Source organism: Rana temporaria, chromosome 3 (assembly GCF_905171775.1).
Source record: "Rana temporaria chromosome 3, aRanTem1.1, whole genome shotgun sequence".
In the NCBI taxonomy this organism is placed as follows: domain Eukaryota; kingdom Metazoa; phylum Chordata; class Amphibia; order Anura; family Ranidae; genus Rana; species Rana temporaria.
The window spans coordinates 118,640,893-118,667,986 of NC_053491.1; the positions used below are offsets into that span (position 1 = coordinate 118,640,893).

The 27,094-nt window shown below is 43.2% G+C and overlaps 2 protein-coding genes across 2 annotated transcripts in view; one reads left to right on the forward strand and one right to left on the reverse strand.

Moving 5' to 3' along the window:
* LRGUK (leucine rich repeats and guanylate kinase domain containing) overlaps positions 1–27,094 on the forward strand; it is a 121,036-nt gene that overhangs the window by 26,648 nt on the left and 67,294 nt on the right. Inside the window, exons 7-8 of the mRNA XM_040343313.1 lie at positions 18,936–19,079; positions 20,923–21,003. Coding sequence (XP_040199247.1) covers positions 18,936–19,079; positions 20,923–21,003 — 225 coding nt within the window. The remainder of the gene's footprint in view (positions 1–18,935; positions 19,080–20,922; positions 21,004–27,094) is intronic.
* LOC120931665 lies at positions 3,911–13,053 on the reverse strand. Its single transcript, XM_040343314.1, has 2 exons — positions 12,942–13,053; positions 3,911–6,240 (listed from the first exon to the last, which is right to left on the reverse strand). The coding sequence occupies exon 2, from the start codon at positions 6,018–6,020 to the stop codon at positions 4,149–4,151; it is 1,872 nt and encodes a 623-aa protein (XP_040199248.1). The 5' UTR covers positions 6,021–6,240; positions 12,942–13,053; the 3' UTR covers positions 3,911–4,148.

Below are 27,094 nucleotides of genomic sequence, written 5' to 3' on the forward strand. Positions count from 1 at the left end.
TTTTTTTTATCATTTATTACTGAGAAAATATAAAAAATCAAGGAATGGAAGTGCTTTCCTGAAATATGCAAATTTACAAAAAGCAAGCGACGTGATTGGCTAAGCCAGACTCCTCCCCCTATACATATGCAGCTGTGTGTTTAGTGTGTGAGCGGAGGGTCATTGATATCTCAATTGCTGGGCTTTCTTTTGTCTGGAGCGGTAAAAGCCCTTTCACACTGGAAACACCTATAGTGGAGCGGTAAAACACTGCTATTTTAATGCGTTTTTACCACGTTTTTACAGCGTTTTCAATTCATTTCAATGGAGAGGGGCATTTTTGGAGCGTTTTATGAGCGTTTTAATAGCGATATACAATTTTCGGAATTTCGGAAATACGAAAAATTTTCGGATTTTAGAATTTTCGAAATTCAGAATTTTCGAATGTTTCAATTTTCGAATTTTTCCATTTTCGAATTTTCGAATTTTTCAATTTTTTCAATTTTCGAATTTTTCAATTTTCGAATTTTTCAAATTTCTTATTTTTTTATTTTTCGAATTTTCCAATTTTTCACTTTTCCAATTTCGAATTTTTCAGATTTGGAATTTTTCAAACTTCGAATTTTTGAAATTTCGATTTTTCAAATTTCGAATTTTCGTATTTCCGCATTTCGAAATTTCGAAAATTTAAAAATGCGAAAATTTAAAATTTCGAAAATTTCATTTAAAATTTCGAAATTTTGAAATTTCGTATTTCCGAATTTTCGTATTTCCGAATATTTTCGTATTTCGAAATTTCGAAAATTGAAAAATTTGAAAATTGAAAAAATCGAAAATTCAAAAATTGAAAAATTCGAAAACTAAAAAATTCGAAAAATAAAAAATTCGAAAACTGAAAAATTCGAAATACGAAATTTCGAAAATGCAAAATTTCGAAAATTGAAAATTTCGAATCTTTCAATTTTCGAAATTTGCAATTTTTCGAAATTTCGATTTTCGAAATTTCGAATTTTGCAATTTTCGAAATTTTGAAATTTCGTATTTCCGAATTTTCGTATTTCCGAATATTTTCGTATTTCCGAATTTTCGTATTTCGAAATTTCGAAAATTGAAAAATGTGAAAATTGAAAAAATCTAAAATTCAAAAATTGAAAAATTCGAAAAATAAAAATTTCGAAAACTGAAAAATTCGAAATACGAAATTTCGAAAATGCGAAATTTCGAAAATTGAAAATTTAAATTTTCAAATTTCAATTTTCGAAATTTCGAATTTTTCCAATTTTGAAACTTCGTATTTCCGAATTTTCGTATTTCCGAATTTTCGTATTTCGAAAATTGAAAAATTTGAAAATTGAAAAAATCGAAAATTCAAAAATTTAAAAATTTGAAAACTGCAAAATTCGAAAAATAAAAAAATTTGAAAACTGAAAAATTCGAAATGCAAAATTTTGAAAATTCGAAAATTGAAAATTTCAATTTTCGAATTTCGAATCTTTCAATTTTCGAATTTCGAATTTTTCAATTAATTCGAAAATTGAAAGATTCGAAATTTCGAAAATTGAAAGATTCGAAATTTCGAAAATTGAAAAATTCGGAAATTCGTAAATTTCCGAATTTCCGAAACTTTTTTTCCCCGTTTTTTTCGTTTTTCCGTTTTTTTGGAAATCCGAAAATTTTACGAATTTACGAAAAAAGCAAAAAAACGAAAAATGTTTTTTTTTTCGAAATTTACGAATTTCCGAAAAAATATAAAAAACGAATGAAACAAAAACGGAAAACAATAATTTTTCGAATTTTCCCAAATTTACGAAAAAATAAAGAAAAACGAAAATAACATAAAGGAAAAAAACGAATTTTTTGGCAGTGCACATGTCTACTGAATTGGAACTATTGAACAGTCTGTGATTTTTAGCACAGACACTGATTGGCTTTTTGCAGTGTTTGTAGCTAGCTACAATATGATGTCGGTGCTTACAGGGAGTGATGAAGTCATTCCCACCCTCTCCTACCTTTATAAATGCAGAAAAAGGAAAATGCTCTCCCCTGGGACTTTGTTGCAGCCAAAAAAGTAACAGCAAAGAATGATATAGTGTATATAAAAGGTCCAATTTTATTTCTACAAAGCTTAAAAATGCAATGAAACTCTAGTCTCTATACAAACACTGTTAGATATGGCGACACTTTGTAATGATAACCGGTCGAGAATCAATGTGTCTCAAGCAAGATAAATTATATTTCATAATGCTTCGTAACACATTTCGATCATCAACATAATCTTCATCAGGGGATAACAGTGAAGGTGCCTAAGCAAGCAAACAAATAAGGATGTGAAGACCACGCAACAAAAGATAGCACATATAAAGCATAATACTATATAGTTGTATCACTTACCGTACTTTCTTTACCAAAGTATACTGTAAACTACAAAGTATTTTTAAAAGAACTTGCCCTGGAGGACCCCAAATCCATGGTAGTCTGGCCCTTTTCCCACAAGGAACCAAGATTAAGCACATGGCAGGTCTGCTTAGGCCAACACCCATAGCATGGTCTACACAGAAAAAACGCGAAAGAGAAAGAAAGAAGCGTAGACTGTATATATGGCAAACTGATTAATTTAATTGGCCATTCAAAAATGGAAAGGAGGGTAGACCAGCAATGCCGGCCAGGCCATCCACTATGGCATCTGGCTTTGAGCTCTTCTGGCGTGCCTCGTGGCAGTTACTTCCACTGTTCCACTTGCTGCGCGCATGCACGACATCCCATATGTGATGTCATGCGCACATTCTCAATGCAATGACGTGAGTGCATAAACTGGCATAGTATGCTCAGCACATGCACAGGAAGGCTGCCACAACAAAAAGAGGGATACCACTTTCTATACGTGACAGTTTTTGGGCCTAGCAATTGGCCACTATGCCTGAGCACTGCATTATTCCAGGAGGTCACATGGTTCCCCCATACCCATACTCAGTGAGGGCATTTGCAACACATTTATGGTGGTGTGTATGTAGGTTGAAGCCCTGTGCTAAATTCATGAGGAACCTGAAACCTTTTCATTTTTAGCACTTGTGTTTCGTCAGGTAACTGAAGTGATGTTCCGTCAGCTGAGTACTTACTGCGCATGCGTAGCAGATTTGCTAATCTGTCAGAGCAGCAGCAGTCAGAAAGAAGCTGGACGCCAGCAGTAGGAAGGTGGCAGAGGCCCTCTTGGTACACCCTGCACTGGTCAGCGCTAACCCTTTATGGTTTGAAAATGCAACATGAAAACAGCGTGACAGATCTGGATATACTACATTTATTTATATACACTCACTTTATTGGTAAAATGACTGTGAAATTCAAGACCTAGCTAGGTGTAGTAAGATGTTGTCTTGGACCCGAGCCAAATGCACGGAGTGTCTGGTATCTGCTTCCTGAGCCAAATTAGATAAGAAGCGTTTGTACAAACTAAAGAACTAAAGTAAATAATCTACACTCAGACTTGTGTCTCAGGGTGAAGACCGTTACTTCTGCTTTTTTATTGCAAGCCGTGTCTTTTTATATGGTTTACAAGTGCATTCAAAAGCGCATGACCGAACACACGATCATGCTCATTAATATTCATTAATATTCAACATTCTCATTAATATGTAATATTATTCTTGTGACGTCCTGGCGTCTGGCATCTGTCTGGTTCTGTGGTTCTTAGGGACTTTCCGCTGTCCTAAAATAGTTGTTTTTTGCAGACTGAGTTCCTGTTCTGATAAACCATGTGATGCATCTCTGAAATACAACATTATATTAGCAAAGGGGTAAATTATGCATTACGATTATATGTGATTATTCCTATAGCAATCAATAACCTATTTGCATACGTTATATATATATATATATATATATATATATGATCATATGTGATATAAAGCATGTGTTTGTGCATTGAAATAGGCATTTCATTATCTTAGTTTGACTATTTTTATCACATCCACTACAGCACCCCCCTTGAAATGTCTATTTTAATCTATTTTAATCTGTCCCTGTTTTAATCTAAGTTTTCCCACCCCAAGGCGCGCGGAGTCTAAGGTCAGCAGGTTTTCCCCAGAGCCTCTAGTGGTGAGGATGGCTTTCGCTGCAGCTGGACCCAGGTCGCGGCCTCGAGGTTCCTACCCTATCTGTCCCTGTCGTCCTGCCTATTCATGATGTGAGACTGGGAATGTCTGTAGTGGAATGTGTGGTTCTTCGTACTCATCTTCCTCGAGCCCTATGTCTTGGTTCACGAACGTAGGGATTCCTTGTTCTACTGCTTTCTCTATACATTTCTTTAAACAAGGGAGTATGCAACAAATTATCAGAGCGAGGAGAAATAGAAAGATTAGTATGGTTACTCCTATTTGGGTTAAAATTCTCTGCCACCCGTTCATCCAACTGAAGTATTCGTCCCATGGATCCGTGATGCCTGAATTTTTCTTTAGCTCAACTGACAGATTCTTCAACTTTTTAAGGGCTACAGTGACTTGGCCATTCGGGCCGGTGTTGTCTGGAATATAGGTACAGCAAGTGGTGCTGGTCATCTTGTCTATCACAGTACAAACCCCTCCTTTCTCTGCAAATATCATATCCAGAGCCATCCGGTTCTGGAAAGTCATTTGAGAGTCGGCCTCCAACTGTTCGGCTATTCCCTGGAATGCGTCTCTCGTGTAATTGACAAACCTTTGCTGATTGTAATATATATAATTTATCCAGTCTACATTTTTGCTAACAGTTATTATGGGGATTAGGGCCTCTAAACCTGCTTTTACCTGGTCTCGGGCCTTGAATTCATCAGGGGCCCCCCTCGGAACTCCAATGGCATCTAAATACACATGAGGGTCAAAACTTCCCGGAAGGGCTTCCCTTTTTGTCCTCTTACCCTGTGTGTTGTGAGTACCTTCCGTTAGGGTTAGGATGTGCAGAGGCATGATGGCCTTTGCAAGGGCACATTCTCCCCTCCATTGTCCTTCCAATCTGGTCCTCACTTGCATGTCTCCACATATCCAATACACATCCCCCAAGGATTGACTTTGATTCTGTATTAAGTTGGCCGGGACATGACTGTAAGAAGCACAGTAACCTTTGGAGAAGTTACCTAGGTTTTCACCCCTCCCTTCATGGTGAGCATAACAAGTGTAGTTTCCAGGGTATAAGGTGATAGCTATCTTAGGTATTGAAGCACTGGTGTCTATGGGATATTCCTTTTTCCATTTTTCACATGTTAATTGGTTGGTGGAAATGTTAGCGTAGAGGCTTAGGAAGCACTCTTCCTCTTTTTTAGGTATAACTAATGGGACTGTACCCAAATGTGGCCTAGCACTACCACAGACATAGCAGTTGGTTTTATTATGTCTGCTGGCGCTATATCTCATCCATTCTAGCCAGAGATTGATTTCTGAAAGGCCGGTCTCAACCTCCATTGTATCCTTGAAGGTAGGATCTGCTATTGCAACCATGTCCTCCAGGGTCTGTACATGGGGCTTTAAGGGGTTTGGTGGGGGCGGCAGGTTCTTGATTGGCTGCCATTCATTGTTGTTGTACATATCTTCTAGACGGAAAGACCCTCTATGACCCCAGTGACCACCTCCGAACCACCACCCCAACACATACTCTCCCTTATCGGATGGGCTCGGATTCCGTATGTTTAGGACAAGTGTCATACTGGGCCCTGGCTTGGTGAGGGTAAGACGGGTTAGCAAGGGCTCCCCCTGGCTGTCTTTACTGTCATAGGCTGGCAGAGGGTTATATCCCCAGGGTGTCCCTGTGTTCCAAGCTGCTGCTCCCCAACTGTCACAATTTTTTCCCCATGACCCTTTAGTGACACATATATATCCCTCTCCGTCACCTTTTTCATACCGTTCTGACCTGCTGTCATGCTCAGGACATGGGAGTATCTTACACGGGTGGAAGTCAAACGTGGCTATATGGGTATCAGATGAATTATACCAAAAAATGACCTTCCCATCTTTCTTAGTAATGGCTGCATGCTGTGCCCCAGTCAACCCACAGAGACAAAGGATATATATGATCATGATTTATCTTTATCCATTTCCTTGGGTATGGTGACCTTCTTGCAGTGGGAGGCGTGTATCCAGGTATTCTTCCCTGCAACTTTCACAGATGTAGCTGTTATTAGGAGGACCTGGAAGGGACCGTCATATCTTGGTTCAAGAGGGTGTTTTCGCACAAATTTCTTCACCAGAACCCAATCACCGGGGACCAGCTTGTGTGTTCCTGTATCTAACTCAGGATCTGGAATGGAAGAGAAAACCTTTGCATGGATTCAGGTTAATTCACGAGACAAAGCAGTCACATAATCAGTTAATACATCGGATTGTAACTGTAACTGTTGTGGATAATAACACCCTAATCTCGGGGCTGAACCAAACAGTATTTCATAAGGTGATAAACCATGGCTCTCTTTAGGAGTGTATCTCACACTGAACAGGGCGATGGGTAGACTGTTTGGCCAGCTCATCCCTGTCTCCTGAGACATTTTCAACATTCGGGATTTTATTGTGCCATTCAATCTTTCTACCTTCCCACTGCTCTGAGGGTGATACGGGGTGTGGAAAGCAAGTGTGACCCCTAGGGCTGCCCATATTTCTTTGGTTAACGAGGCCGTGAAAGCCGGCCCCTGATCACTCTCTATGACCTCTGGGACACCATATCTGCACACTATTTCCGTTAGAAGCTTCTTGGCTGTGGTCTTCGCTGTCATGTTGGTCACAGGGAACGCTTCGGGCCAGGAACTGAACATATCAACGATTACTAGAGCGTATTCATACCGGCCACTCTTCGGCATCTGAATATGATCAATCTGTATTCGTTGAAAGGGATATTGAGCTTTAGCTAGATGTTTCATGGGTGTCTTTTCCGTTCTGCCTGGGTTGCACTTGGCACAAATGACGCATGACTTACAGAAGTTGTTGGTAAGTGGGGTAATTCCTGGGGCCAGGTAGTATTTATTGATCAAAGAATTCATCAAGGTCTTCGACAGGTGAGAAGCACCATGAGCCCACTGCACCACAGCTGGGAACATGGACCGTGGTAAACATGGTCTCCTTTTCACTTCCATGAGTCCATCCTTCAATATGGCTCCCTTCTTCGTCCATGTTCCTTTTTCCTCCTCACTTGCTGCCTCTTTCATTTCCTTCAAGCGTGCCCAATCCACAGGAGGGTTCTGCAAGATCATGGTGGCTTGTACTGTCTCTTGTGTTGGAATGTTTTGGACGTCCACTCTGCGTACAACTTCTCGCACACCTTTCGCGGCATGTTTTGCTGCAGTGTCCGCCAAGTGATTACCTTGTGCTTCTTGAGTGTTCAGTCTGCCATGTGCCTTTACCTTGAGAACTGCCACTTGGGTAGGAAGTAGCAGAGCATCAATCAGGTCCCTGACTGCTGCGCTGTGTTTTATAGGTGTACCCACTGCTGTCAGAAAACCCCTATTCTTCCACAGGACACCATAGTCACAGGCCACTCCAAGAGCGTATCTTGAGTCCGTATAAATGTTAGCCTTCTTCCCTTCCGCCAGCTTGCATGCCATGATTAGGGCCTTAAGTTCTGCTTCTTGTGCGGACTTAGAGGGGGGCAATGCAGAGGCATGGAGGATTGTGTCTCTGGTAGTGACAGCATATCCGGTGTGGTACCTCCCTTCATGATCTGCATATCTTGATCCATCAACATAGTCAGGTCAGGGTCGTCCAGAGGCACTCTGCTAACTGTTGGCAGGTGTGTAGTTTCCATCTTCATGATTTCAAGACAGTTGTGAGAGATATCGTGAGGGTCGTTTCCCCCCTCGAAAAGCGGGAGCAGAGTGGACGGGTTGAGGGTGTTACATCTGAGGAGGGATATATTGTCCGGGAGGAGCAAAGTGCATTGTAGTCTGAGATGTCTTGCTGCTGACATATGTTTTGGTTGTACTTGGTTTAGCACGGCTGATATGTCATGCGGAGCTAGAAGGATGAGGAGGTGGCCCAGCACGAGATCTGCAGTTTTGTCCAGAAGGGCTTGGGCTGCGAAAACAGCTCTGAGGCAGGAGGGTGCCCCCCTAGCTACTGGATCCAATCGACAGGAATAGTACCCGATAGGTCTAAGTCTGTTGTCACAAGATTGGGCCAGTACTCCTGTGGCGTGTCCTTCTCTCTCTGAGACAAATAGCTTGAAGCTCTTTTCATAGTCTGGTATGCCAAGGGCAGGGGCTGACGACAGGATCTGTTTCAGAATTTCAAAGTTTGTAAGGGCCTCTGGTGGCAGAGTGAAAGGATCAGTCTTTAGAGCATCATAGAGTGGTTGCATTAGCAGAGATGCTTCTGGAATCCATGAACGACAATAAGATATTAGGCCCAGAAAAGCATGGAGAGACTTGTGGCCAACTGGCACCGGAATTGCTTTGATCACAGCTATTCGTTCTTGAGTAAGATGTCTTACGCCTTGTGAGATACAATGTCCAAGGAAGACCACTGTTCGCTTGCACCACTGGATCTTCTGTTTTGATGCTTTACAGCCTTGTTCAGCCAGGTAACAAAGAAGGTCTTCAGAGTGGGTGGCAGCCTCATCTTGGGTATCTGCGCAAAGCAAGAGGTCATCCACATATTCGAGAAGCACAACGTCTGGGTGGAGTTTGATCCACGTGTCCAGAATGAATTTCATTGCCTTGGAGAATTGGGACGGGGAGTTCTGGGCACCTTGCGGCATTACAGTCCAGGTGTAGCTTTTCCTTTCGTGGATGAAACTGAATAAGAATTGACAACGCGGGTCTAGGGGGACACTGAAGTAGGCGTTCGCTAGGTCCACCACAGTAAAGTACTTGGCCGTGGGTGGTATTCCTGCCAGCAAGGTGTGTGGGTTGGGTACGATGGGTGTCTCCAGTATGGTGGCTTCATTCACTGCTCGCAGGTCCTGCACCATGCGATATTTCACAGGTTCTCCTTTTGGGGTTTTCTTCTTGACTGGGAAGAGTGGGGTGTTGCAGGGGCTTGTGCAGGGTATAAGAGCCCCATTCTGGAGGAGGGCCTCTATCTGGCGAGTGATTGCTGCTGACACGGAGGGCTTGAGGGGGTATTGGGGTTTTCTGGGGAAAGGGGCACCAGGCTTCATTCTGACCATGACAGGCGGGACTTTTAGATGACCGATGTCTTCTGGGCCTGTAGACCACAGGCAGGAAGGTATTCGGGTTAAAACCTCTTCCGGAATTCCAGTCTTGTCTTCTACGTTTAGGGACAGCAAGAGCGGAATGGAGCATAATGCTGACGTGTCTTCATCAGTCAGTGGTGAGGTTACTTGGATACCACCATCAGGTTGGAAGGAGATTGAGGCCTGGAGTCTGGATAAGACGTCAGCCCCTAGTAAGTTCAAGGGACAGGTGTCGGAAACCACAAATCTTGTTAGCAGGTCAGGGATGTTGCCAACTTGTAGGGGGCGGGTTAGAGGACTTTTTCGGGGTGTTCCATCCACTCCAACGCATGTGATGTCATTGTCAGATAGGAAGGAGATATCGGGTAATTCTTTCGTTCGAATAACAGACCGGGCAGCACCTGTGTCGCAAATGAACTGAGTGGGCCGGCCCTCGATGCTGAGTGTTATCTTGGCTAGAGGTCCCCCTGAATCTTTGTGTGTTGCGATCATGGTTGGAGTGTATGACACAGGCTTGCCGAATTCCTATGGATCCATATGGCCAAACAGAGGAGGAGGAGGCCAATCATTGGGTGCTGAGTTGGGATTCCCCTGGACGTTTTGTCCTTGGTGTTGAGCATCTCCTCTTCTTTGGTCCCCATGATCGGGCTGTCTTCGATCGGATCTCCACGGGCTTCGGCATTGTCTCCGAAAATGTCCGGGCTTCCCACAGTTGTAACAGCAGGCTCGCGGGTTTCGTGTTTGTGGTGGCGGGTATGGTGTGTCAGAAGTCAACATGAGAGGGACTGCCTTCCTATTACCCTGTGAGGACTCTATGCCCTTTGCTACCAGTAGTAGAGTGTCAAGAGGTAACACTCTGTACTCTGGCCGAGATAGTAGCAGGCCTTTCCGGATTGTGTCCCTGAGGCCTGTTACAAATGCAGAGGATAGCATCTGCGTATGTGCCTTGTTTTGTGTGCTGAATCCCAAATCGGTGAACACCTGTAACATCCTAGTATGGAATTTCTCAACTGATTCAGCCTTATCTTGTGTAATGTCTTGGATGTTTGTTGCTTGGTCTGCCAGGCAGTCACGTGCCCACTGTTGTAACTGCGTCACAAACTCGCATCCCGAACCATATGTATTGTCACGGATGCCACTGTCCACCTTGAAACACCTTAGCATTACTGGCCAGTAAGCATCCCCTGCTTTGATTTCACAGAGACTTACCAGGTCCCGCCAGGCACAGGAGTATGCCTTCTGGATCTGGGCAACTCTTCTGTAAAATGGCATGGGCTGTTTTTCAGGATCTGGTAGACTGGTTACAAGGGATGATGCTTGTTGAGGGCTAAAGGTCACATACATCAGGGGTGCGCCTAGTGGTGCAGGCGGCATTTCCCCCCTTGGTATGTGAGGTTGTGACCCACTGGGTGGAAGTCTCCAGTAATTTCCCTGTTGTGGTGGTTGGAGAGGTAGTCCCCTGTTTTGTGGGGGGGGGCCATACTGTATGGTGTCATGTGAATCACCTGTGGGTCCTCCTGAGACATTCGCCGTGTCCTCAGAGAACGGTTGTGAATGAGGAGGGGAATACAATGGGAGTGAGAACCTAGCACCAACCCTGGTTGTTTGCGCTGCTCCCCACAGGCCTGTGGATGTAGGCCGTGCTGCTGTGGAAGTGGGATGGGGATGTGAGGATGTCACTCGGTCAGATTCTATACAGAATTCCTGCAGCGCCCTGTGAGGTGACTGAAGGGGGGGATGTACTGGTTCATGGCCCTGGTATGGAAGTGTAGTTGTCCTGGTGTTCACATCCGACAGGCCTCCAGACACTATAATCTGAGCTGGGCCCTGGCCTTCATGACTGGCTGAACTGGGAGTGGTACCAGTTGGAGCGACGCCCCCCTTGGTCACTGACACTTCTTGGTGCTCAGGTGAGTGGCAGTGACTATCACTGCTTTGCTCTGCCTCATCCTCATCATCTTCTAACATCATTAATGGGTTAACACCTTCCTTGTAATATGCTCCGGTCTGATCTAACACTGGGCATATAGGTATGGGTGTACCAACATGGCCGTCACAGGAAGCAGTCATAGGGAGTCTTCCTGTGTCACCAGTGTTGGGTGTTGCAAGATGGCCACTGCCCTTGGGAGGTGCCATGGGTGCTGAAGGAGGTGGTACATTGGGACGGTGTCTGGTGGGAGGATCAAGTGAGGGGGCGGTTGCTGAGGGGCAGGGTTTCCTGTCCTGTGCTCGGACGCCATTATAGGGTGGTGGCCGTCCAGACTCAAATGTACATTCTGGTTTATGATACACATATACAATATATCCATGTTGATTTGTCTCTTGCTCTGACCACCCCTCTACTTGGACATCTTGCGATACTCTGTACCAGGCTTCAGCTGTAGCTAATAAGCCATGATCAGACAATAGACCTTTTTTCCGTTTTAACAACACCCGCCATTCTTCTGCCTGCAACCTCCCACCCATGTGCATGTTGATGTCACATACTTTTGCAAGTTCATTTATCCTCTTAACTGCTGTTTTTCCCTCCCTCTCTAAAACCAAGCTGTAAGCTAAGCTGCCTTCCCTCGGCTTTTCTAACTTCTGTCCCATTGCTATTTAATGGAGGGATACACGTTCAATACACGTTCAGATCTCTGGATTTTGTATTACAAGGCTGTCTAGGACACAAGTTTGAAGTTTTGGCTGCGTGCTCTTTTGAGATCTCTCTGCGCTGTCACTTCCTCTTTTTTAAAAGTACACTTTCTCCTTTTTTTTTGGAAATCGAAAGTGTCAGCCTGCTGCAGACAGACAAGCTTAAACAATACAGCAGTTAAATACAGTGCGTTCCTTTAAATGTCATTTACGTGTCCCAGAGGCAAACCCAAACTTCTGATTCTGTCTTTTTCACCCTCCTCACACTTTTCTGGCTGTTCTGGCTGGAGTGGACACCTAATAGGTAAGTATCCCCTCTCTCTAGCTTCACCTTCTATTGCTGGTAATGATGCACCGACTACAATTCTGACTGGGTAGTGCACATTTAATCTGAACACCAACACATCTGGAAAATCTACCAACAAAGGTTTCAGGCCAAGAATTTCTTCCCTGTATCCTGGGGTTATCACTTTCACCAACCCCCAACCCTCTGAATGAATTCCTAACAGTAGCCCACAGACACATTCAGGACATGACATCCCTGGCTCATGTGACTAAAAGATGAGACCTCAGAACAACGTCACAGGATTTTCCCTGCACACCTTTGTGCACACCTGTGCAGTAGTACCTGATACCCTGAGCTGTGCGCACCTTCTCAGGTATACCTTACAACAACCCTGAGAGAAGTTTGACCACGTTATCACAGCCAGTTATCGCATCTGTGACTCTATTCCTTTCTGCCTGTCTCATCCAAACATCAGAGGCCAGCACATATAACAAAACACCAAGATATGTGACAACCGCAGTGAAATATAGGATTATTAGTGCTCACGGGATCCCCACGCAACTATGCGTTCTCCTGACGCCCCCTCCTGGTCATCCGTGCTTCACAGCACAATTATTTATTCCCCCAGGAGGAGTTTGACCACGTCAATTCTCATCCGTGATTATATAATTAATCCCCTTATTCCCAACAGCCGTCACAAGCTTGACAGAACAAAACAAAAACAACAGGCAACAGGAAACAAAATACAGGCTGCAGATACCAATGCAGCTTCTTATAAATGACCCTCGGGCAAGCTATATTATCTGCCTGCTTTGCTGATCGAGGGCAAGCCGACACGGGAACAGGAACTAACCAACCACGGGCGGGATGAACAGTAGACAAATTAAAAGTGTCTTACCGTTCTCAGAGGTGATCAGTCTCTGCACCCGTCCGCATTGGTCTCCGTCCCAGTCCCCTCTCGATCGGCTTGGCCCGAATCAGGAAGCCCGAAGCCCCACGTTGGGCGCCAATTGTCTTGGACCCGAGCCAAATGCACGGAGTGTCTGGTATCTGCTTCCTGAGCCAAATTAGATAAGAAGCGTTTGTACAAACTAAAGAACTAAAGTAAATAATCTACACTCAGACTTGTGTCTCAGGGTGAAGACCGTTACTTCTGCTTTTTTATTGCAAGCCGTGTCTTTTTATATGGTTTACAAGTGCATTCAAAAGCGCATGACCGAACACACGATCATGCTCATTAATATTCATTAATATTCAACATTCTCATTAACTAGTAGCCGACCAGCCACCGTCATTATACGGCGGCAGGTCGGCTCTCCTGGGCGAGAGCCCGTAGCTATACGTCCTATCGTATAGCCGCCACTAGGGGGCGCGCGCGCGCGCTCCCCGCTCGCCCCCGACTCCCGTGCGTGTGCCCGGCGGGCGCGATCGCCGCCGGGCACACGCGATCGCTCGGTACAGAGCGGGGAACGGGAGCTGTGTGTGTAAACACACAGCTCTCGTTCCTGTCAGCAGGGGAAATGCTGATTTTCTGTTCATACACTGTATGAACAGAAAATCAGTGTTTCCCCTAGTGAGGCCACCCCCCCCCCCACAGTAAGAACACACCCAGGCATACTTAACCCCTTCCCCGCCCCCTAGTGTTAACCCCTTCACTGCCAGTGGCATTTTTATAGTAATCTAATGCATTTTTATAGCACTGATCGCTATAAAAATGCCAATGGTCCCAAAAATGTGTCAAACATGTCCGAAGTGTCCGCCATAATGTCGCAATTCCCGAAAAAAAAAATCGCTGATCGCCGCCATTACTAGTAAAAAAAATATTAATAAAAATGCCATAAAAATACCCCCTATTTTGTAAACGCTATAACTTTTGCGCAAACCAATCAATAAACGCTTATTGCGATTTTTTTTACGAAAAATATGTAGAAGAATACGTATCGGCCTAAACTGAGGAAAAAAAATGTTTTTTTATATATTTTTGGGGGATATTTATTACAGCAAAAAGTAAAAAATATTCATTTTTTTCAAAATTGTCGCTCTATTTTTGTTTATAGCGCAAAAAATAAAAAACGCAGAGGTGATCAAATACCACCAAAAGAAAGCTCTATTTGTGGGAAAAAAAGGACGCCAATTTTGTTTGGGAGCCACGTCGCACGACCGCGCAATTGTCTGTTAAAGCGACGCAGTCCCGAATCGCAAAAAGTACTCTGGTCTTTAGGCAGCAATATGTTCCGGGGGGTAAGTGGTTAATATGTAATATTATTCTTGTGACGTCCTGGCGTCTGGCATCTGTCTGGTTCTGTGGTTCTTAGGGACTTTCCGCTGTCCTAAAATAGTTGTTTTTTGCAGACTGAGTTCCTGTTCTGATAAACCATGTGATGCATCTCTGAAATACAACATTATAGTAGCAAAGGGGTAAATTATGCATTACGATTATATGTGATTATTCCTATAGCAATCAATAACCTATTTGCATACGTTATATATATATATGATCATATGTGATATAAAGCATGTGTTTGTGCATTGAAATAGGCATTTCATTATCTTAGTTTGACTATTTTTATCACATCCACTACAATGTCAGCTGGCATTTTATGACTGCAGGTGTTTATCAGATTAGCAAACCTGCGCATGCGCAGTAAGAATTCAGCTGACAGAACGTCACTTCTGTTACATAATCTGACCGGCACATTCAACAAATATAAGTAGTTCTTATTTGCGACACTTTTACTGTATGGTGCTATAGCGTGTATCGCTTACTCCCTTAGGAGCTGGTGAAATTGTGCCTAGGTTCTTCCCCAGTGGATTTCCCAGCATCCACGCATTGCTTTTCCTCAATAACCAGTCTAGGGGTGGTGTTTTATATTTTTGGAGAACTTGGAGAGGGCTGAGGGAATTTAGTGGGATACTAAAGAGTTGAATTCCAAGGCAAGTATTTTGTGGCAGTATAACTAGATCTGGAATCCTTTCTGAATGGGTAACATTTCAAGGTCTCTTTAGGAAAGGAATCTGTCGGTAAGCTAATCTGCTGAAGTTACAAAGTACTGTAGCTGCTGACTTTTAATAAGGACACTTACCTCTCCAAGGAGCCCACATTGTCGGCCCCTTGAGGCTGATTCATCCACCGGCTCGGGTGTAGGCGCTGCCATTTCAACTAAGGGAAACCGGCAGTGGAGCCTACTGTGCATGTGCGGGTCGCACAATGCTTTATAAATGGCCACTTTGTCTTCTGGGACACACACAGGTCCCAGAAGGCAGAGAGGGAGGAGGGCTTGCAGCAGAGGAAAGAGGAAATTACATACTTCCCCGCAGCTTGGCTGAGACGGAAGTACACCTTTTGTACTTCTTAAAAGGTAAAAAAAATATATAGCTCCAAAAACGAGGGGTGGAAGGGTGGTCTTTAGTTTAAGACTGTCCTATAAAGTTGGGTGGAACTCCGCTTTAAGCCATTTACACACAGGCCGAAAACCGTCTGAAATTGGTTGATTCTGCAGACTTTCAGCCCATGTGTACAGCTGTGTACACATGGCCCTTGAGAAAGGAATGCGGCAGCCCTGTCATTCGCGGCCAGCATTCAGAAACGCGTCGCTTTCCTGGTGACGTCATCCCTGCTCGTCCATCGGCACACACGGCTCGCAGCGCCTGCACAGGATCCCCCTGCCCACCGCCGAAAATCACAGACTCCACCAGCGGCAGAAGGACAGATCCCCTGCATCCCACAGCGCTGTACCAGGGACAAAGGGAAAGGACACCACCAGATGATACCTACCTACCCTCCTGAAAAATTGTTTCCACACGTTTTCGATTGACCACCAAAATGTGAGTGGCTTTTTCACTTGTGGTTTTTTTAAATTAAATTTAAAAACTGTTTTAAGTACTGCACCCAGAGGCGCCTCTCTCCTTGTTTGCTGGGCTGTTCTCACCCTGTGCTCCTCTCCATTCAGGAAATGGCTCACAGCTTCTCCCCAGCCAAAAAAAACGAGGGGGTATGGACTGTGGAAGGCAAAGTGGAAGCCCAGTAATGGAGCGTGGCTGTGGGGCCCTAGGGCAGATCGGAGCTGGACTTTGTGAAGGGTATGTTAATATGACAGGGAGGCTGCACGGAGCCTGGAGCTAGGTGCGGGGGATGCGTTTGTGACCCCTTATGCAATGCCCATGCACAAAGCCATATTAGGTCAATGTTCTGCAGCTGTGGGGTGGGGTATCTCCCATCTGTAGCACATTGACCCAGCAATGACGGCTAACTTCCAGGTTCAGACTGAACCAAAGCTTATCTCTATTCAAGACTAGGGATGAACGTAAGTGTGGTCCAAACCAGGCTCAATCTGAACCTGGAAGGCAGCTACCTCACTTTAAATGAACTAGCAAGCACGACTTGTATGTAGCTTGGTGAGAAATTCTCCTTAGGTAACCAAGTTGTTTATTTTTTTATTTTTTTTTAATAGTTTGAAAAACCTCTTTTGTAAGTATGTATTTGCTAATAATATTCAATACCATTTCCCTGGAACAGGCTGGTTGTAGGTATTGGAAGAAAGTATTTTAACATGTTATTTAATTTCTTCTGTTTGCTGCCATATGCTATAGATCTGTGTGCTCTGCTATCATTTCCTGTGCTGTTTTGTGTGGTTATATCCCCGTCAGATGGTATTAAATAACAGCAGGAGATGGTATCTCATACATGATGACTTGTATGTTTTCATTTTAAAGTCTTCCACCTCATCATCGTGTGCACAACTTCTGTTTCATGTACTTATAAAATATGTTGTTTTCTTGCAGAACAACATTTGTGAAATCTAATCCATATTTAGAAAATTATAAATTCCTGGGGCACAAATGAGAAAATTACATAGGGCTATTACCTTTTTGTGTGTTTCTGTTTTAAAACATCAACTTTGTAGATAAAATACCAATCCTATAGCTACTCCTTCTTTTAACTACCTCTTCCATCTCTTCATTTTTTCTTCTTGATTGCGCTACTTAAAGTTTAACTACAGGGAAAACTTTTATTTTTGGCTTGGATAGATTGTAGAGGGATTAGAGTTTTTATTGCTGTTATTGTGCCCCCATTATGGAGATTTACCCTCTCAGTTTACTATTTTCATCGAAAGTGAAAATGCAAGAAAAACACAATTTCGGGTTGACATCAGAACAGTAATAGAGGGAAAATCTTTTTTTTCTCATTATTTACTCATTGCTTAGCTGAGGGTGCCATGCTTATATAATCCTAATTCATAAACCACCTAAAGACCCAGAGTGCGGGAATGAAATCGTGTGGGTTCAGCCCAGATTTTGGGGACGGTTTCAGAGACATCTGTGCGGGTTTCTGCACAGATGTCAATGGAAATCGCTCCCCAAAATCGCCAAAAGTAGTACAGAAACTACTTTTGGAAATTTGTGAGGCGCCACAAATGTGGCGTCGCACCAATTAGGACGGTGCCATTGTCAGCAATTGCCGCTGATTTGGCATGCGATTTGACATGTCAAATTGCACCAATGTAAACTAGGGCTGGACAAGTGCTTCGCACAGACTGTACCTACCTCACACCTTTTATGCCCATCTGATTACCACAACTCTTCCCACCCTATCTAGTCTTAGAGCTAAGTGGCAGCGGGACATCCCACACCTGGATGATGATGATGATGACATCTGGAATCTCCCATTATGTAGTTTGGTCTCTTCACAGGACAAACTGATACAATTTCAGACTGTCCAGAGGGCTTACTTCACACCCTCCAGATTGCATGTTTTGAGGCATTCTCAACCTTCAGAGTGTTGGAGATGTGACCACTCCCCGGGTGATTTTCACAAAATGTTTGGTCCTGCCCGGTTATCACTAGGTTTTCGTCAGAGGTGTTGTCTGTTATCAATACGGTATAGTTAACTAAAATATCCCTCTCTATGGAGGTCTGTATATTATAGGGTGTGATAGAAAACCTGATTCCTACTGTTGCAGTGCTTCTGTTCCATGCCAGGAAATCTGTTGGATAGCACGTGCCTTTTATATTCTAATTGGTTTGTTTCTATTGTGTATGTAAAGAAAATTTCAATAAACACATTTAAAAAATAAAAGTTGCTGATCGCCGCCATTACTGGTAAAAAAATGTTTGCGCAAACCAATCAATATACGCTTATTGGGATTTTTTTACCAAAAATATGTAGCAGAATACATATTGGCCTAAATTGATGAAGACATTTTTTTATTTATTTATTAAATGGTTTTATTGGATATGTTTTATAGTGGAAAGTAAAATCTATGGGTTTTTTTTTCAAATTGTCAGCCGCCTTTTTTTTTTTTTTTTTTTTGTGCAAAATATAAAAACCGCAGAGGTGATCAAATACCACCAAAAGAAAGCTCTATTTATGGGGGAAAATGGCATACATTTATTTTTTTGGGGTACATAATGCTTAATGCAGGTCCCTGTGAGCAAGCCCTTATTACTGTCACTTTGCTCCCCTTCTGTCTAACCATTTTCATTGAAATCTCACTTCCTGTGCATTGGCTATAGATGATCTTATGGCCTTTCTGCCTCACATAATGTTTTGTGTTAATGCCAGAAAGTTCAGTTTTGGATTATCAGACCAAAGAACCATCTTTCATTTGTTTGCTGAGTCTAATACTGTGCATGACTATTGGCAACCTCCAAATGGCATTGGATATGTTGTATGTGTTTTTTTTTTTTTTTTAACCAGTAACTTCCTTTTGGTCACTCTTGTATAAAGCCAGGTTTTTATGGAAAGAATATGTTTCACTAATATCTCTACAGTCAATTAAAATCTGATTAATTGGGGTTATCGCACCAAGAGCCGGACCTTACTAAATATTCTTGATGATTTCACGCCAGGCAAACATATGTTTTTGAATGCTGTGCACCTCTTATGTTGCAGGCCTGCAATGAGATCAGGAAGATCAGCGGGTTGGAAAATCTGAAAAGATTACAATCTTTGGACCTCTCATCTAACCAGCTATCCAGTCTCGAAGGTCTAGAGGGACTGGAACTTCTACATACACTTGACCTGCAAGACAATGGAGTAAGTTACACCTCTTGTTGTTATGGTACCATTATAATCTAAAGCACAGGTGTCAAACTTCCAGGCCATTTCATGTGGCCCTCGTACCTCTCCTACAGCTGCAGGAGGCTCCAGTCCTCCTCCAGACCCATACTTTCTGCTTTCAAGCAATGCATCCAGCTTCTTCCCAGCAGCAGCACAAGGAAAGGGGGATGCACTGTGATCTAAGGAGAGTGGGGGGACTCAACTTCTGATGGTGGGTTGGCTCTTAACATCTAATGTAAGGGGAGGGGATGCGCTGGACATCTAATCTTACAGATACAACCGGCCCTTATGAGGGCAATCATAATGCTGATGCGGCCCACAATGAAATTGAGTTTGACACCCCTGATCTAAAGAGACAAAAAAACATTCCTATGTATGTATGTATGTATGTATGTATGTATGTATGTAAAGGATTTTAACAAACTTTGTTGTAGATTTTTACCTTTTGTTGTTCTGAAGAAACAGCTGTTTATTTGTCGGTGTCAATGTGCACACTGAATTTGAATGGGAGTAACTTTTTCATTAGCGATCAGCAGCTGCAGTCTAGAGGAAAGCGGCAGGGTCTGAATCCCTTTAGACATGATTAACTCTTTGGGAGTATCTCGCCAAAACTGAAATGTTTGTTGCAGATTTTGCCAAAAATGTAATTTTTTTTTTAGCGGAGGCTTCTGGGAGAATCAGTGAGCCAATCGCACAAGTGGAAAATTACATTTCTGGGGGTTGTTCCGCATACCATCTGTGCACAGAAAACCTCCAGGTTGCCATATTGCATTGCTTTTACAGAAAATTACAGCACTGCAGATTGAAAATTACAATTTTTAATAAGGTTATATTCCAATATTTATTGTCGCATTTGTATATGTTATTTATTTTTATTTGCAATATTTTTTTACCATGAAAGGGGAGTTACACTTTAAATTTGGTATTGCTTTAAAAAAATTCCCCAAACAGCCAAAAATTTGTGTCTGCAACCCCATAATTCTTTTTTTATTTTGAAGCAGCAGCATTTTAATAAACACAGGAAAGTAATGGGATGAGGTTGAATATTGTGAATATGTCCATAGCAACATTTGCTGGTCTGTTCCAAATGGAGCATGAAGAATGAGTGACAGAACCAACTCTGTTGTTATGGACAACACCAGTACTTATCCGTTCTGTATATGTTTTAAATGTCTTCCAAAATATCTAAACGGACCTGTCACATGTATGCAGATCAAGGAAATAAAAATATGGCAGATGCTTTTATGAGGTATGGGCAGGAATAGCGTGTCGTTTATGATATGTTTCCTTTAGGCCCCCTTCACACTGAGGCGTATTTCAGGCTTTTTGGCGCTTAAAATAGCGCATAAATAACGCCTGAAATACGCCTGCCCCAGCATTCTCAATGTGAAAGCCAGAGGCGATGCGCTGGAGGGAGAAAGAAAAATCTCTTGCAAGCAGCATCTTAGGAGTGGTGAGAGGAGCGGTGTGTATACCGCTCCTTCACCGCTCCTTCCCATTGAAAACAATGGGACACCGCGGTAATACCGCCGCCAATGCGCCTCTGCTAGCGGGGGTTAATACTGCACCGCTAGCGACCGAATACCACCACAATTCAGCGGCAATTCTGACGATACAGCGCCGCTAAAAATAGCGCTTTACCGCCACCGCACATACTGCCCCAGTGTGAAAGGGGCCTTAATGAAGAAAACAGTGTGCGGGGCCTTTCTAATGTGTATTGTATTCTTACAAATAAATATTGCTTAAATTGATGTTTAGAAAAGCATGGGCAGATACTATTGGTGCCGAAATGCATGAAATATGCCATCTGTTCTTTCAGATTTGTCATATCAGTGAAATTGCTTTCATTGAAGAACTGCCTTTCCTCCATGTTCTGAATCTCCTACAAAATCCAGTACAGGTGAGTGTCATGGCTACAAATGTCACTGATTTCCATGAATGGTTACTTATTTGATAGGAAACCTGTGTTAAAGCAGACCTTTAGTAATTTTTTTTAACTTTCCATCGATTAAATCTTCTGCCCTTGTTGTTTTAAATTAGTATAGCATCATTAGACTAGGCTTATGACATCATGCACAGCTCTCTCCCTCACTCTTGTGACAGTTTGCCTGGAACGGAGGGGGGGGGGGTGATTCATAAGAGGGGCAATGAGAGCTGCAAGGCTGCAGAGCTGGAGGTTTGTCTTTGATGTCATCATCGACTATGTCATTGATGGTGATGTCATCATTGGTAATGTTGCCATTTATGGTGATGTCATTGGTGATGATGGCATTGATGATGTAATCCATGCTTGTGTAATTCTGTGCAATTAAAGTTGCATCTGAAATCCGTACTAGTGTGAACAGAGTCTTAACCTGACTGAAGCAATAGACTTTCAAAATAAAGGTACCTATAAATGTTAGTTGTCCAATCAGACAGTTTCTAGGATTTTTGTTTTTAAGAGAGCTACATAGAATGCAGTTCTTCTTATAAGCAGCAGTAGCCATTCTCTCTAAATTAAAAATCACTGGGAAGATGACTGCATGGGGGTCTGAAAAGCAGTGCCATGCTAGGCAGTTCTCCTTTATCTTCCTGACTTATTGCCCCTAGTACCCTACTGTAGAGGCTGAATTAGTTGGACTTCCTGTTCCAATCGTATAGACCCCATGCTGTAATAAGAAGGCTTACCAGTGGTGGCATTGTTATTGTGTTCAGTGTTTCCCAAACTTTTTTTGGGGGACCACATTAGTCATCCTCCCCAGACCTCCAGGCATTTTACAGCTGTATCAGTTAATCAGGGTTTAGAAAATTACTATAATCATTTCACCTATGAATTTATGGATCGAAAAAACAGGACCTGTTTGTGGTCCCTGGGGACTGGTTTAAGAAACTCTGGGTTTAGGCCCCGTTCACACCAGTAGGCGTTGTGGGAAACCCACGGTCCATGCACATTAGAACACCATGTTTAAAACTCACTGCGGTTTTTATCTGCAATGAGTACTGTACCTCAAACGTAGGTCGCAAACGCAGTACAGTATGTTTGCCTACACTGGATTTCATGCTACCAAGTACCATGCGATCCGGTTGCAATGCGTTTTTTGGTGCAGGGCGATTTCTGCCCATTAAAAATGAAAGGGCTTGAAATGCACCGCACTAAACTGCATTTGAATCGTACAGGTACTCTGTGCGATTCCTAGTGTGAACTGCCCCTTAAATCACACACCACAATCTCTTTCTTTTATTAAAAAAAACTAAAAAAAACACATATCTTTTTGGTATTGTAAATAGACAGAGAATGCTGAATATGGACCATGCAGCCCTCTGACAAAGTGCTTTTAACTACTTCAGTGATGGAAATGGTGATGTTTATGGAATATTATTGTTATCTTGGTTCTCTTATGCCTCGTACCCACAGTCGGACGGGCTTTTTTTCTCGGAAAAAGGCCGTGTGTAGCCTCCATCTGACTTTTTTTGTCGGAAGTCCGACGGACCTAAGATAGAAAACCTGTTCTCTTTCTTTCTGTCAGGCTTCCGACGGAATCATGGCAAACTTTTGCACGGTCAAAAGTCTGACCGTGTGTACGAGGCATTACTTTTTGGTGTAGGCACTATGAGGGTATGACACTGTAGCTCTCAGTGCAAAACAAGGTGAGTATTTTACAGGGTTAGTTAAAGTGGATGTAATCCCCAATCATGAAATCTGACCTGGGCACATACATTGGATAGAAAACGTCTACACACCCCTTTTAAAATATCTGGTTTTTGTGATGTAAAAAATGAGATGAAGATAAATCATTTCAGAACTGTTTCCACCTTTATTGTGACCTATATAACTGTACAACTCAGTTGAACAACAAATTGAAATCTTTTAGGTGGAGGGAAGAAAAAAACTAAAATAATATGGTTGCATAAGTGTGCACAACCTTAAACTAATACTTTGTTGAAGCACCTTTTGATTTTATTACAGCACTCAGTCTTTTTGGGTATGAGCCTATCAGCATGGCACATCTTGACTTGGCAATATTTGCCCACTCTTCTTTGCAAAAACACTGCAAATCTGTCAGATTTTGAGGGCATCTCCTATGCACAGCCCTCTTTAGATCACCCAACAGATTTTCAATCGGATTCAGGTCTGGGCTCTGGTTGGGCCATTCCAAAACTTTAATCTTCTTCTGGTGAAGCCATTTTTTTGTTGAGTTGGATGTATGCTTTGGGTCGTCATCGTGCTGAAAGATGAAGTTCCTCTTCATGTTCAGCTTTCTGGCAGAAGCATGAAGGTTTTTTGCCAATATTGACTGGTATTTGGAACTGTTCAGAATTCCATCTCCCTTGACTAAGGCCCCTGTTCCATGCCCCAAAGCATGATGCTGCCACCACCATGCTTCACAGTGAGTATGGTGATGTGCAGTGTTGTTTTTGCACCAACCATATTTTGGAATTATGGCCAAAAAGTTCAGCCTTGGTTTCATGAAACCATAACACATTTTCCCACATGCTTTTGGGAGACTTCAAATGTGTCTTTGTAAAATTTAGCTGGGCTTGGATGTTTTCCTTCATGCCACTCTACCCCATAGCCCAGACATTTGAAGAATAAGGGAGATTGTTGTCACATGTACCACACAGCCACTACTTGCCAGATATTCCTGCAGCTCCTTTAATGTTGCTGTAGGCCTCTTGGCAGCCTCCCTGACCAGTCTTCTCATCTTTTCAACAATTTTGGAGGGACGTCCAGTTCTTGGTAATGTCACTGTTGTGCCATATTTTCTCCAATTGATGATGACCATCTAACTAATGCCTTGAAAATTCTTTTGTATCCTTTTCCTGACTGGTACCTTTTAACAATAAGATCCCTCTGATGCTTTGGAAGCTCTCTGCGGACCATGGTTTTTGCCAGAGGGAGAGTCTACAGGAGCTTGACATTACATCCATGATCCCCTGATCACCTGTGTAATGATTTTGCAGGCTCCTGGAAAAAGGAAATAACCTTTTTTTTCCCTTCAAAAACATGCCTTGGAAAAGTATTCATGCCATGTTACAACCAAAAACTTAAATGTATTTTATTAGGATTTTATGTGATAGACCAACACAAAGTGGCACATAATTGTGAAGTGGCAGGAAAATGATAAATGGTTTTCAATTTATTTTAGAACAAAATATCTGAAAAGTGTGGCATGCATTTGTATTCAGCGCCCTTTACTCTGATACCACTAACTAAAATTTAGTGGAACCAATTGCCTTCAGAAGCCACCTAATTTGTAAGTAGAGCCCACCTGTGTGTAATTTAATCTCAGTATAAATACAGCTGTTCTGTGAAGCCCTCAGAGGTTTATTAGAGAACCTTAGTGAACAAACAGCATCATGAAGGCCAAGGAACACATCAGAAAGGTCAGGGATAAAGTTGTAGAGAAGTTTAGGGTTATGTTATAAAAAAGCTTTGAACATCTCATGGAGCACTGTTCAATCCATCATCCAAAAATGGAAAGAGTATGTCTCAACTGCAAACATACCAAGACATGGTTGTCCACCTAAACTGACAGACAGGGCAAAGAGAGCATTATTTAGGGAAGCAGCCAAGAGGCCCGTGGTAACTCTGGAGGAGCTGCAGAGATCCACAGCTAAGGTGGGAGAATCTGTCCACAGGACAGCTATTTATCCTGCACGCTAGGAATCTGGCCTTTATGGAAAAGTGGCAAAAAGAAGGCCATTGTTGAAAGAAAGCCATAATAAGTAAGTCCTGTTTGCTGTTTGCAGTTTGCAAGAAACCATGTGGGGGACACAGCAAACACGTGGGAGAAGGTGCTGTGGTCAGATGAGACCAAAATGTAACTTTTTGTCCTAAAAACAAAGCACTATGTGTGGCCGAAAATTATTCTGTACATCACCCTGAACACTCCATTCTCACTGTGAAACATGGTGGTGGCAGCATCATGTTGTGGAGGTGCTTTTCTTCAGCAGGGACAGGGAAGCTGGTCAGAGTTGATGGGAAGATGGATGGAGCCAAATACAGGGCAATCTTAGAAAAAAAAACTGTTAGAGTCTACAAAAGACTCGAGACTGGGGCGTAGGTTCACCTTCCAGCAGGACAACGACCCTAAACATACAGCCAGAGCTACAATGGAATGGTTTAGAATAGATCAAAGCATATTCATGTGTTAGAATGGCCCAGTCAAAGTCCAGACCTAAATCCAAATGAGAATCGGTGGCAAGACTTGAAAATTGCTGTTCGCAAACGCTCTCCATCCAATCTGACAGAGTTTGAGTTTTTAAGCCCCTTCCTGTCACATGTACACTTATATGCTGCCTCACTGAAGTGGGTCTTCTTTGGAGCTGCATTTACAGTATGCATACACGTGTGCGTATACCGAGAGCCCCAAGTCCCATAAGGATCGGGAACCAGGAAGCCCAGTTCCTGATCACCTGATCGCTGTGATAGCCCCTGACTGACTATCACAGTGATCAGTCACTGTGCAGCCCGCCTGTCATGGACTGCGATCCTTAATAGAATTGTGTTTGCCGTATAAGCTTCCTTTGCCCGTTACCAGCACAATCCAATATTTTCTTGAGGGATATTGTTCAGAAATATTACTGTCCAAAGTGAAAGAACCCCTTCATTCTTTCAACACAAACCACACATATAGAATAGAACCCTGGATAACAGGGGTAAAAGGAAATGCTGAGTCCGGTTTTGCCACAAGAGAAGTATGGCCATACTTCTCCTTTTAAAGACCAACTTCGGCAACAAAAACAAAAAAAAATCCACCCTTGCGATTGGGTATGGATAAGGTATAAATATTTGCGTTATTCCTTAGTCCAGCAGGGCCCCCCCAGCATTGTGACAGGTCTCCTTTGGTCACACGCCAGCCTTTTCAGTATAAAATATAGGGTTGTTGTCCCTGTATTGTACGTGATAATGCAGAGTGGGGGTGTAAGCCAAGTAGTACAACCTGTACTTTTAACCCCCTAGACACAACACGCATTTAACCCCTTCAGTGCAGGGCAAACCCCACTGCAGGGGTGTATTTTTTTATTTATTTTATTTCTGGTGTTAGAATGTAACTGTTAGTGAGGATTTAGGAAGTGGGTGGTTAAGTGTTATGGGCCCAGTTTAGGAGTTGGGATAAGTGAAAAGTGCTTAGGCTTAGGCCCCTGTACTCACGACCAAACATGTCTGCTGAAACTGGTCCGCGGACCAGTTTCAGCAGACATGTTTGGCCCGTGTGTAGGCACGAGCGGACCATTTTCGGGCGGATCGGACAGGTTTCCAGGGGACAACTGTTTCCTGGACTTGCTTTAAAACAGTCCGCTGGAAACCTGTCCCCCCGACATGTACGGTCGTCTGTACAGACCTACCGTACATGTCCGGCCGCCCGCCATCCCTTGCATGCGTCGAATGACTTCGACGCATGCGTGGAAGCATTTTAAAGGCAGGCCGCCCACGTCGCCGCGTCATTGTCGCGGCGACACCGCGTCATCGACGCGGCGACACCGCAGACACGCCCCGCGTATTGTTTACGCGCGGACTTCTGTTCGATGGTGTGTACAGCCATCGAACAGAAGTCCCCGGGCAGACATGTCCGATGAAAACGGTCCGCGGACCGGTTTCATCGGACATGTCTGCTCGTGAGTACTCGGCCTTAGGGTCAGGTTAAATGGTAAAGTCCAACTCTAGGCAATTTTTTTTTCTGCAGCTCGTTTTTGTCTAGTGAGCCTATACTCGCCCGATCCTTTCATACAAACGGTGCTCTCCCATGTCCAGCGGTGGACTGTACTTGACGCCTATATATCCAGAGCTGCACTATGGGCGTCACGAAGTCAGGAACTGTCCACCACACAAAGGACTGGAATTGCACTGGGAGGATTGGAGGATTAGGTGAGTATATGTCAGCTGTCCAATCCCCTAGACAAAAACAAGCAGGTAACCCATGCATTGTGGGCACAGCCTCACTGCATGGGAAAAAAAATTGTCCGGAGTTCAGCTTTAAGAGTTAATGGTTAAATTTAGGGGACAATTG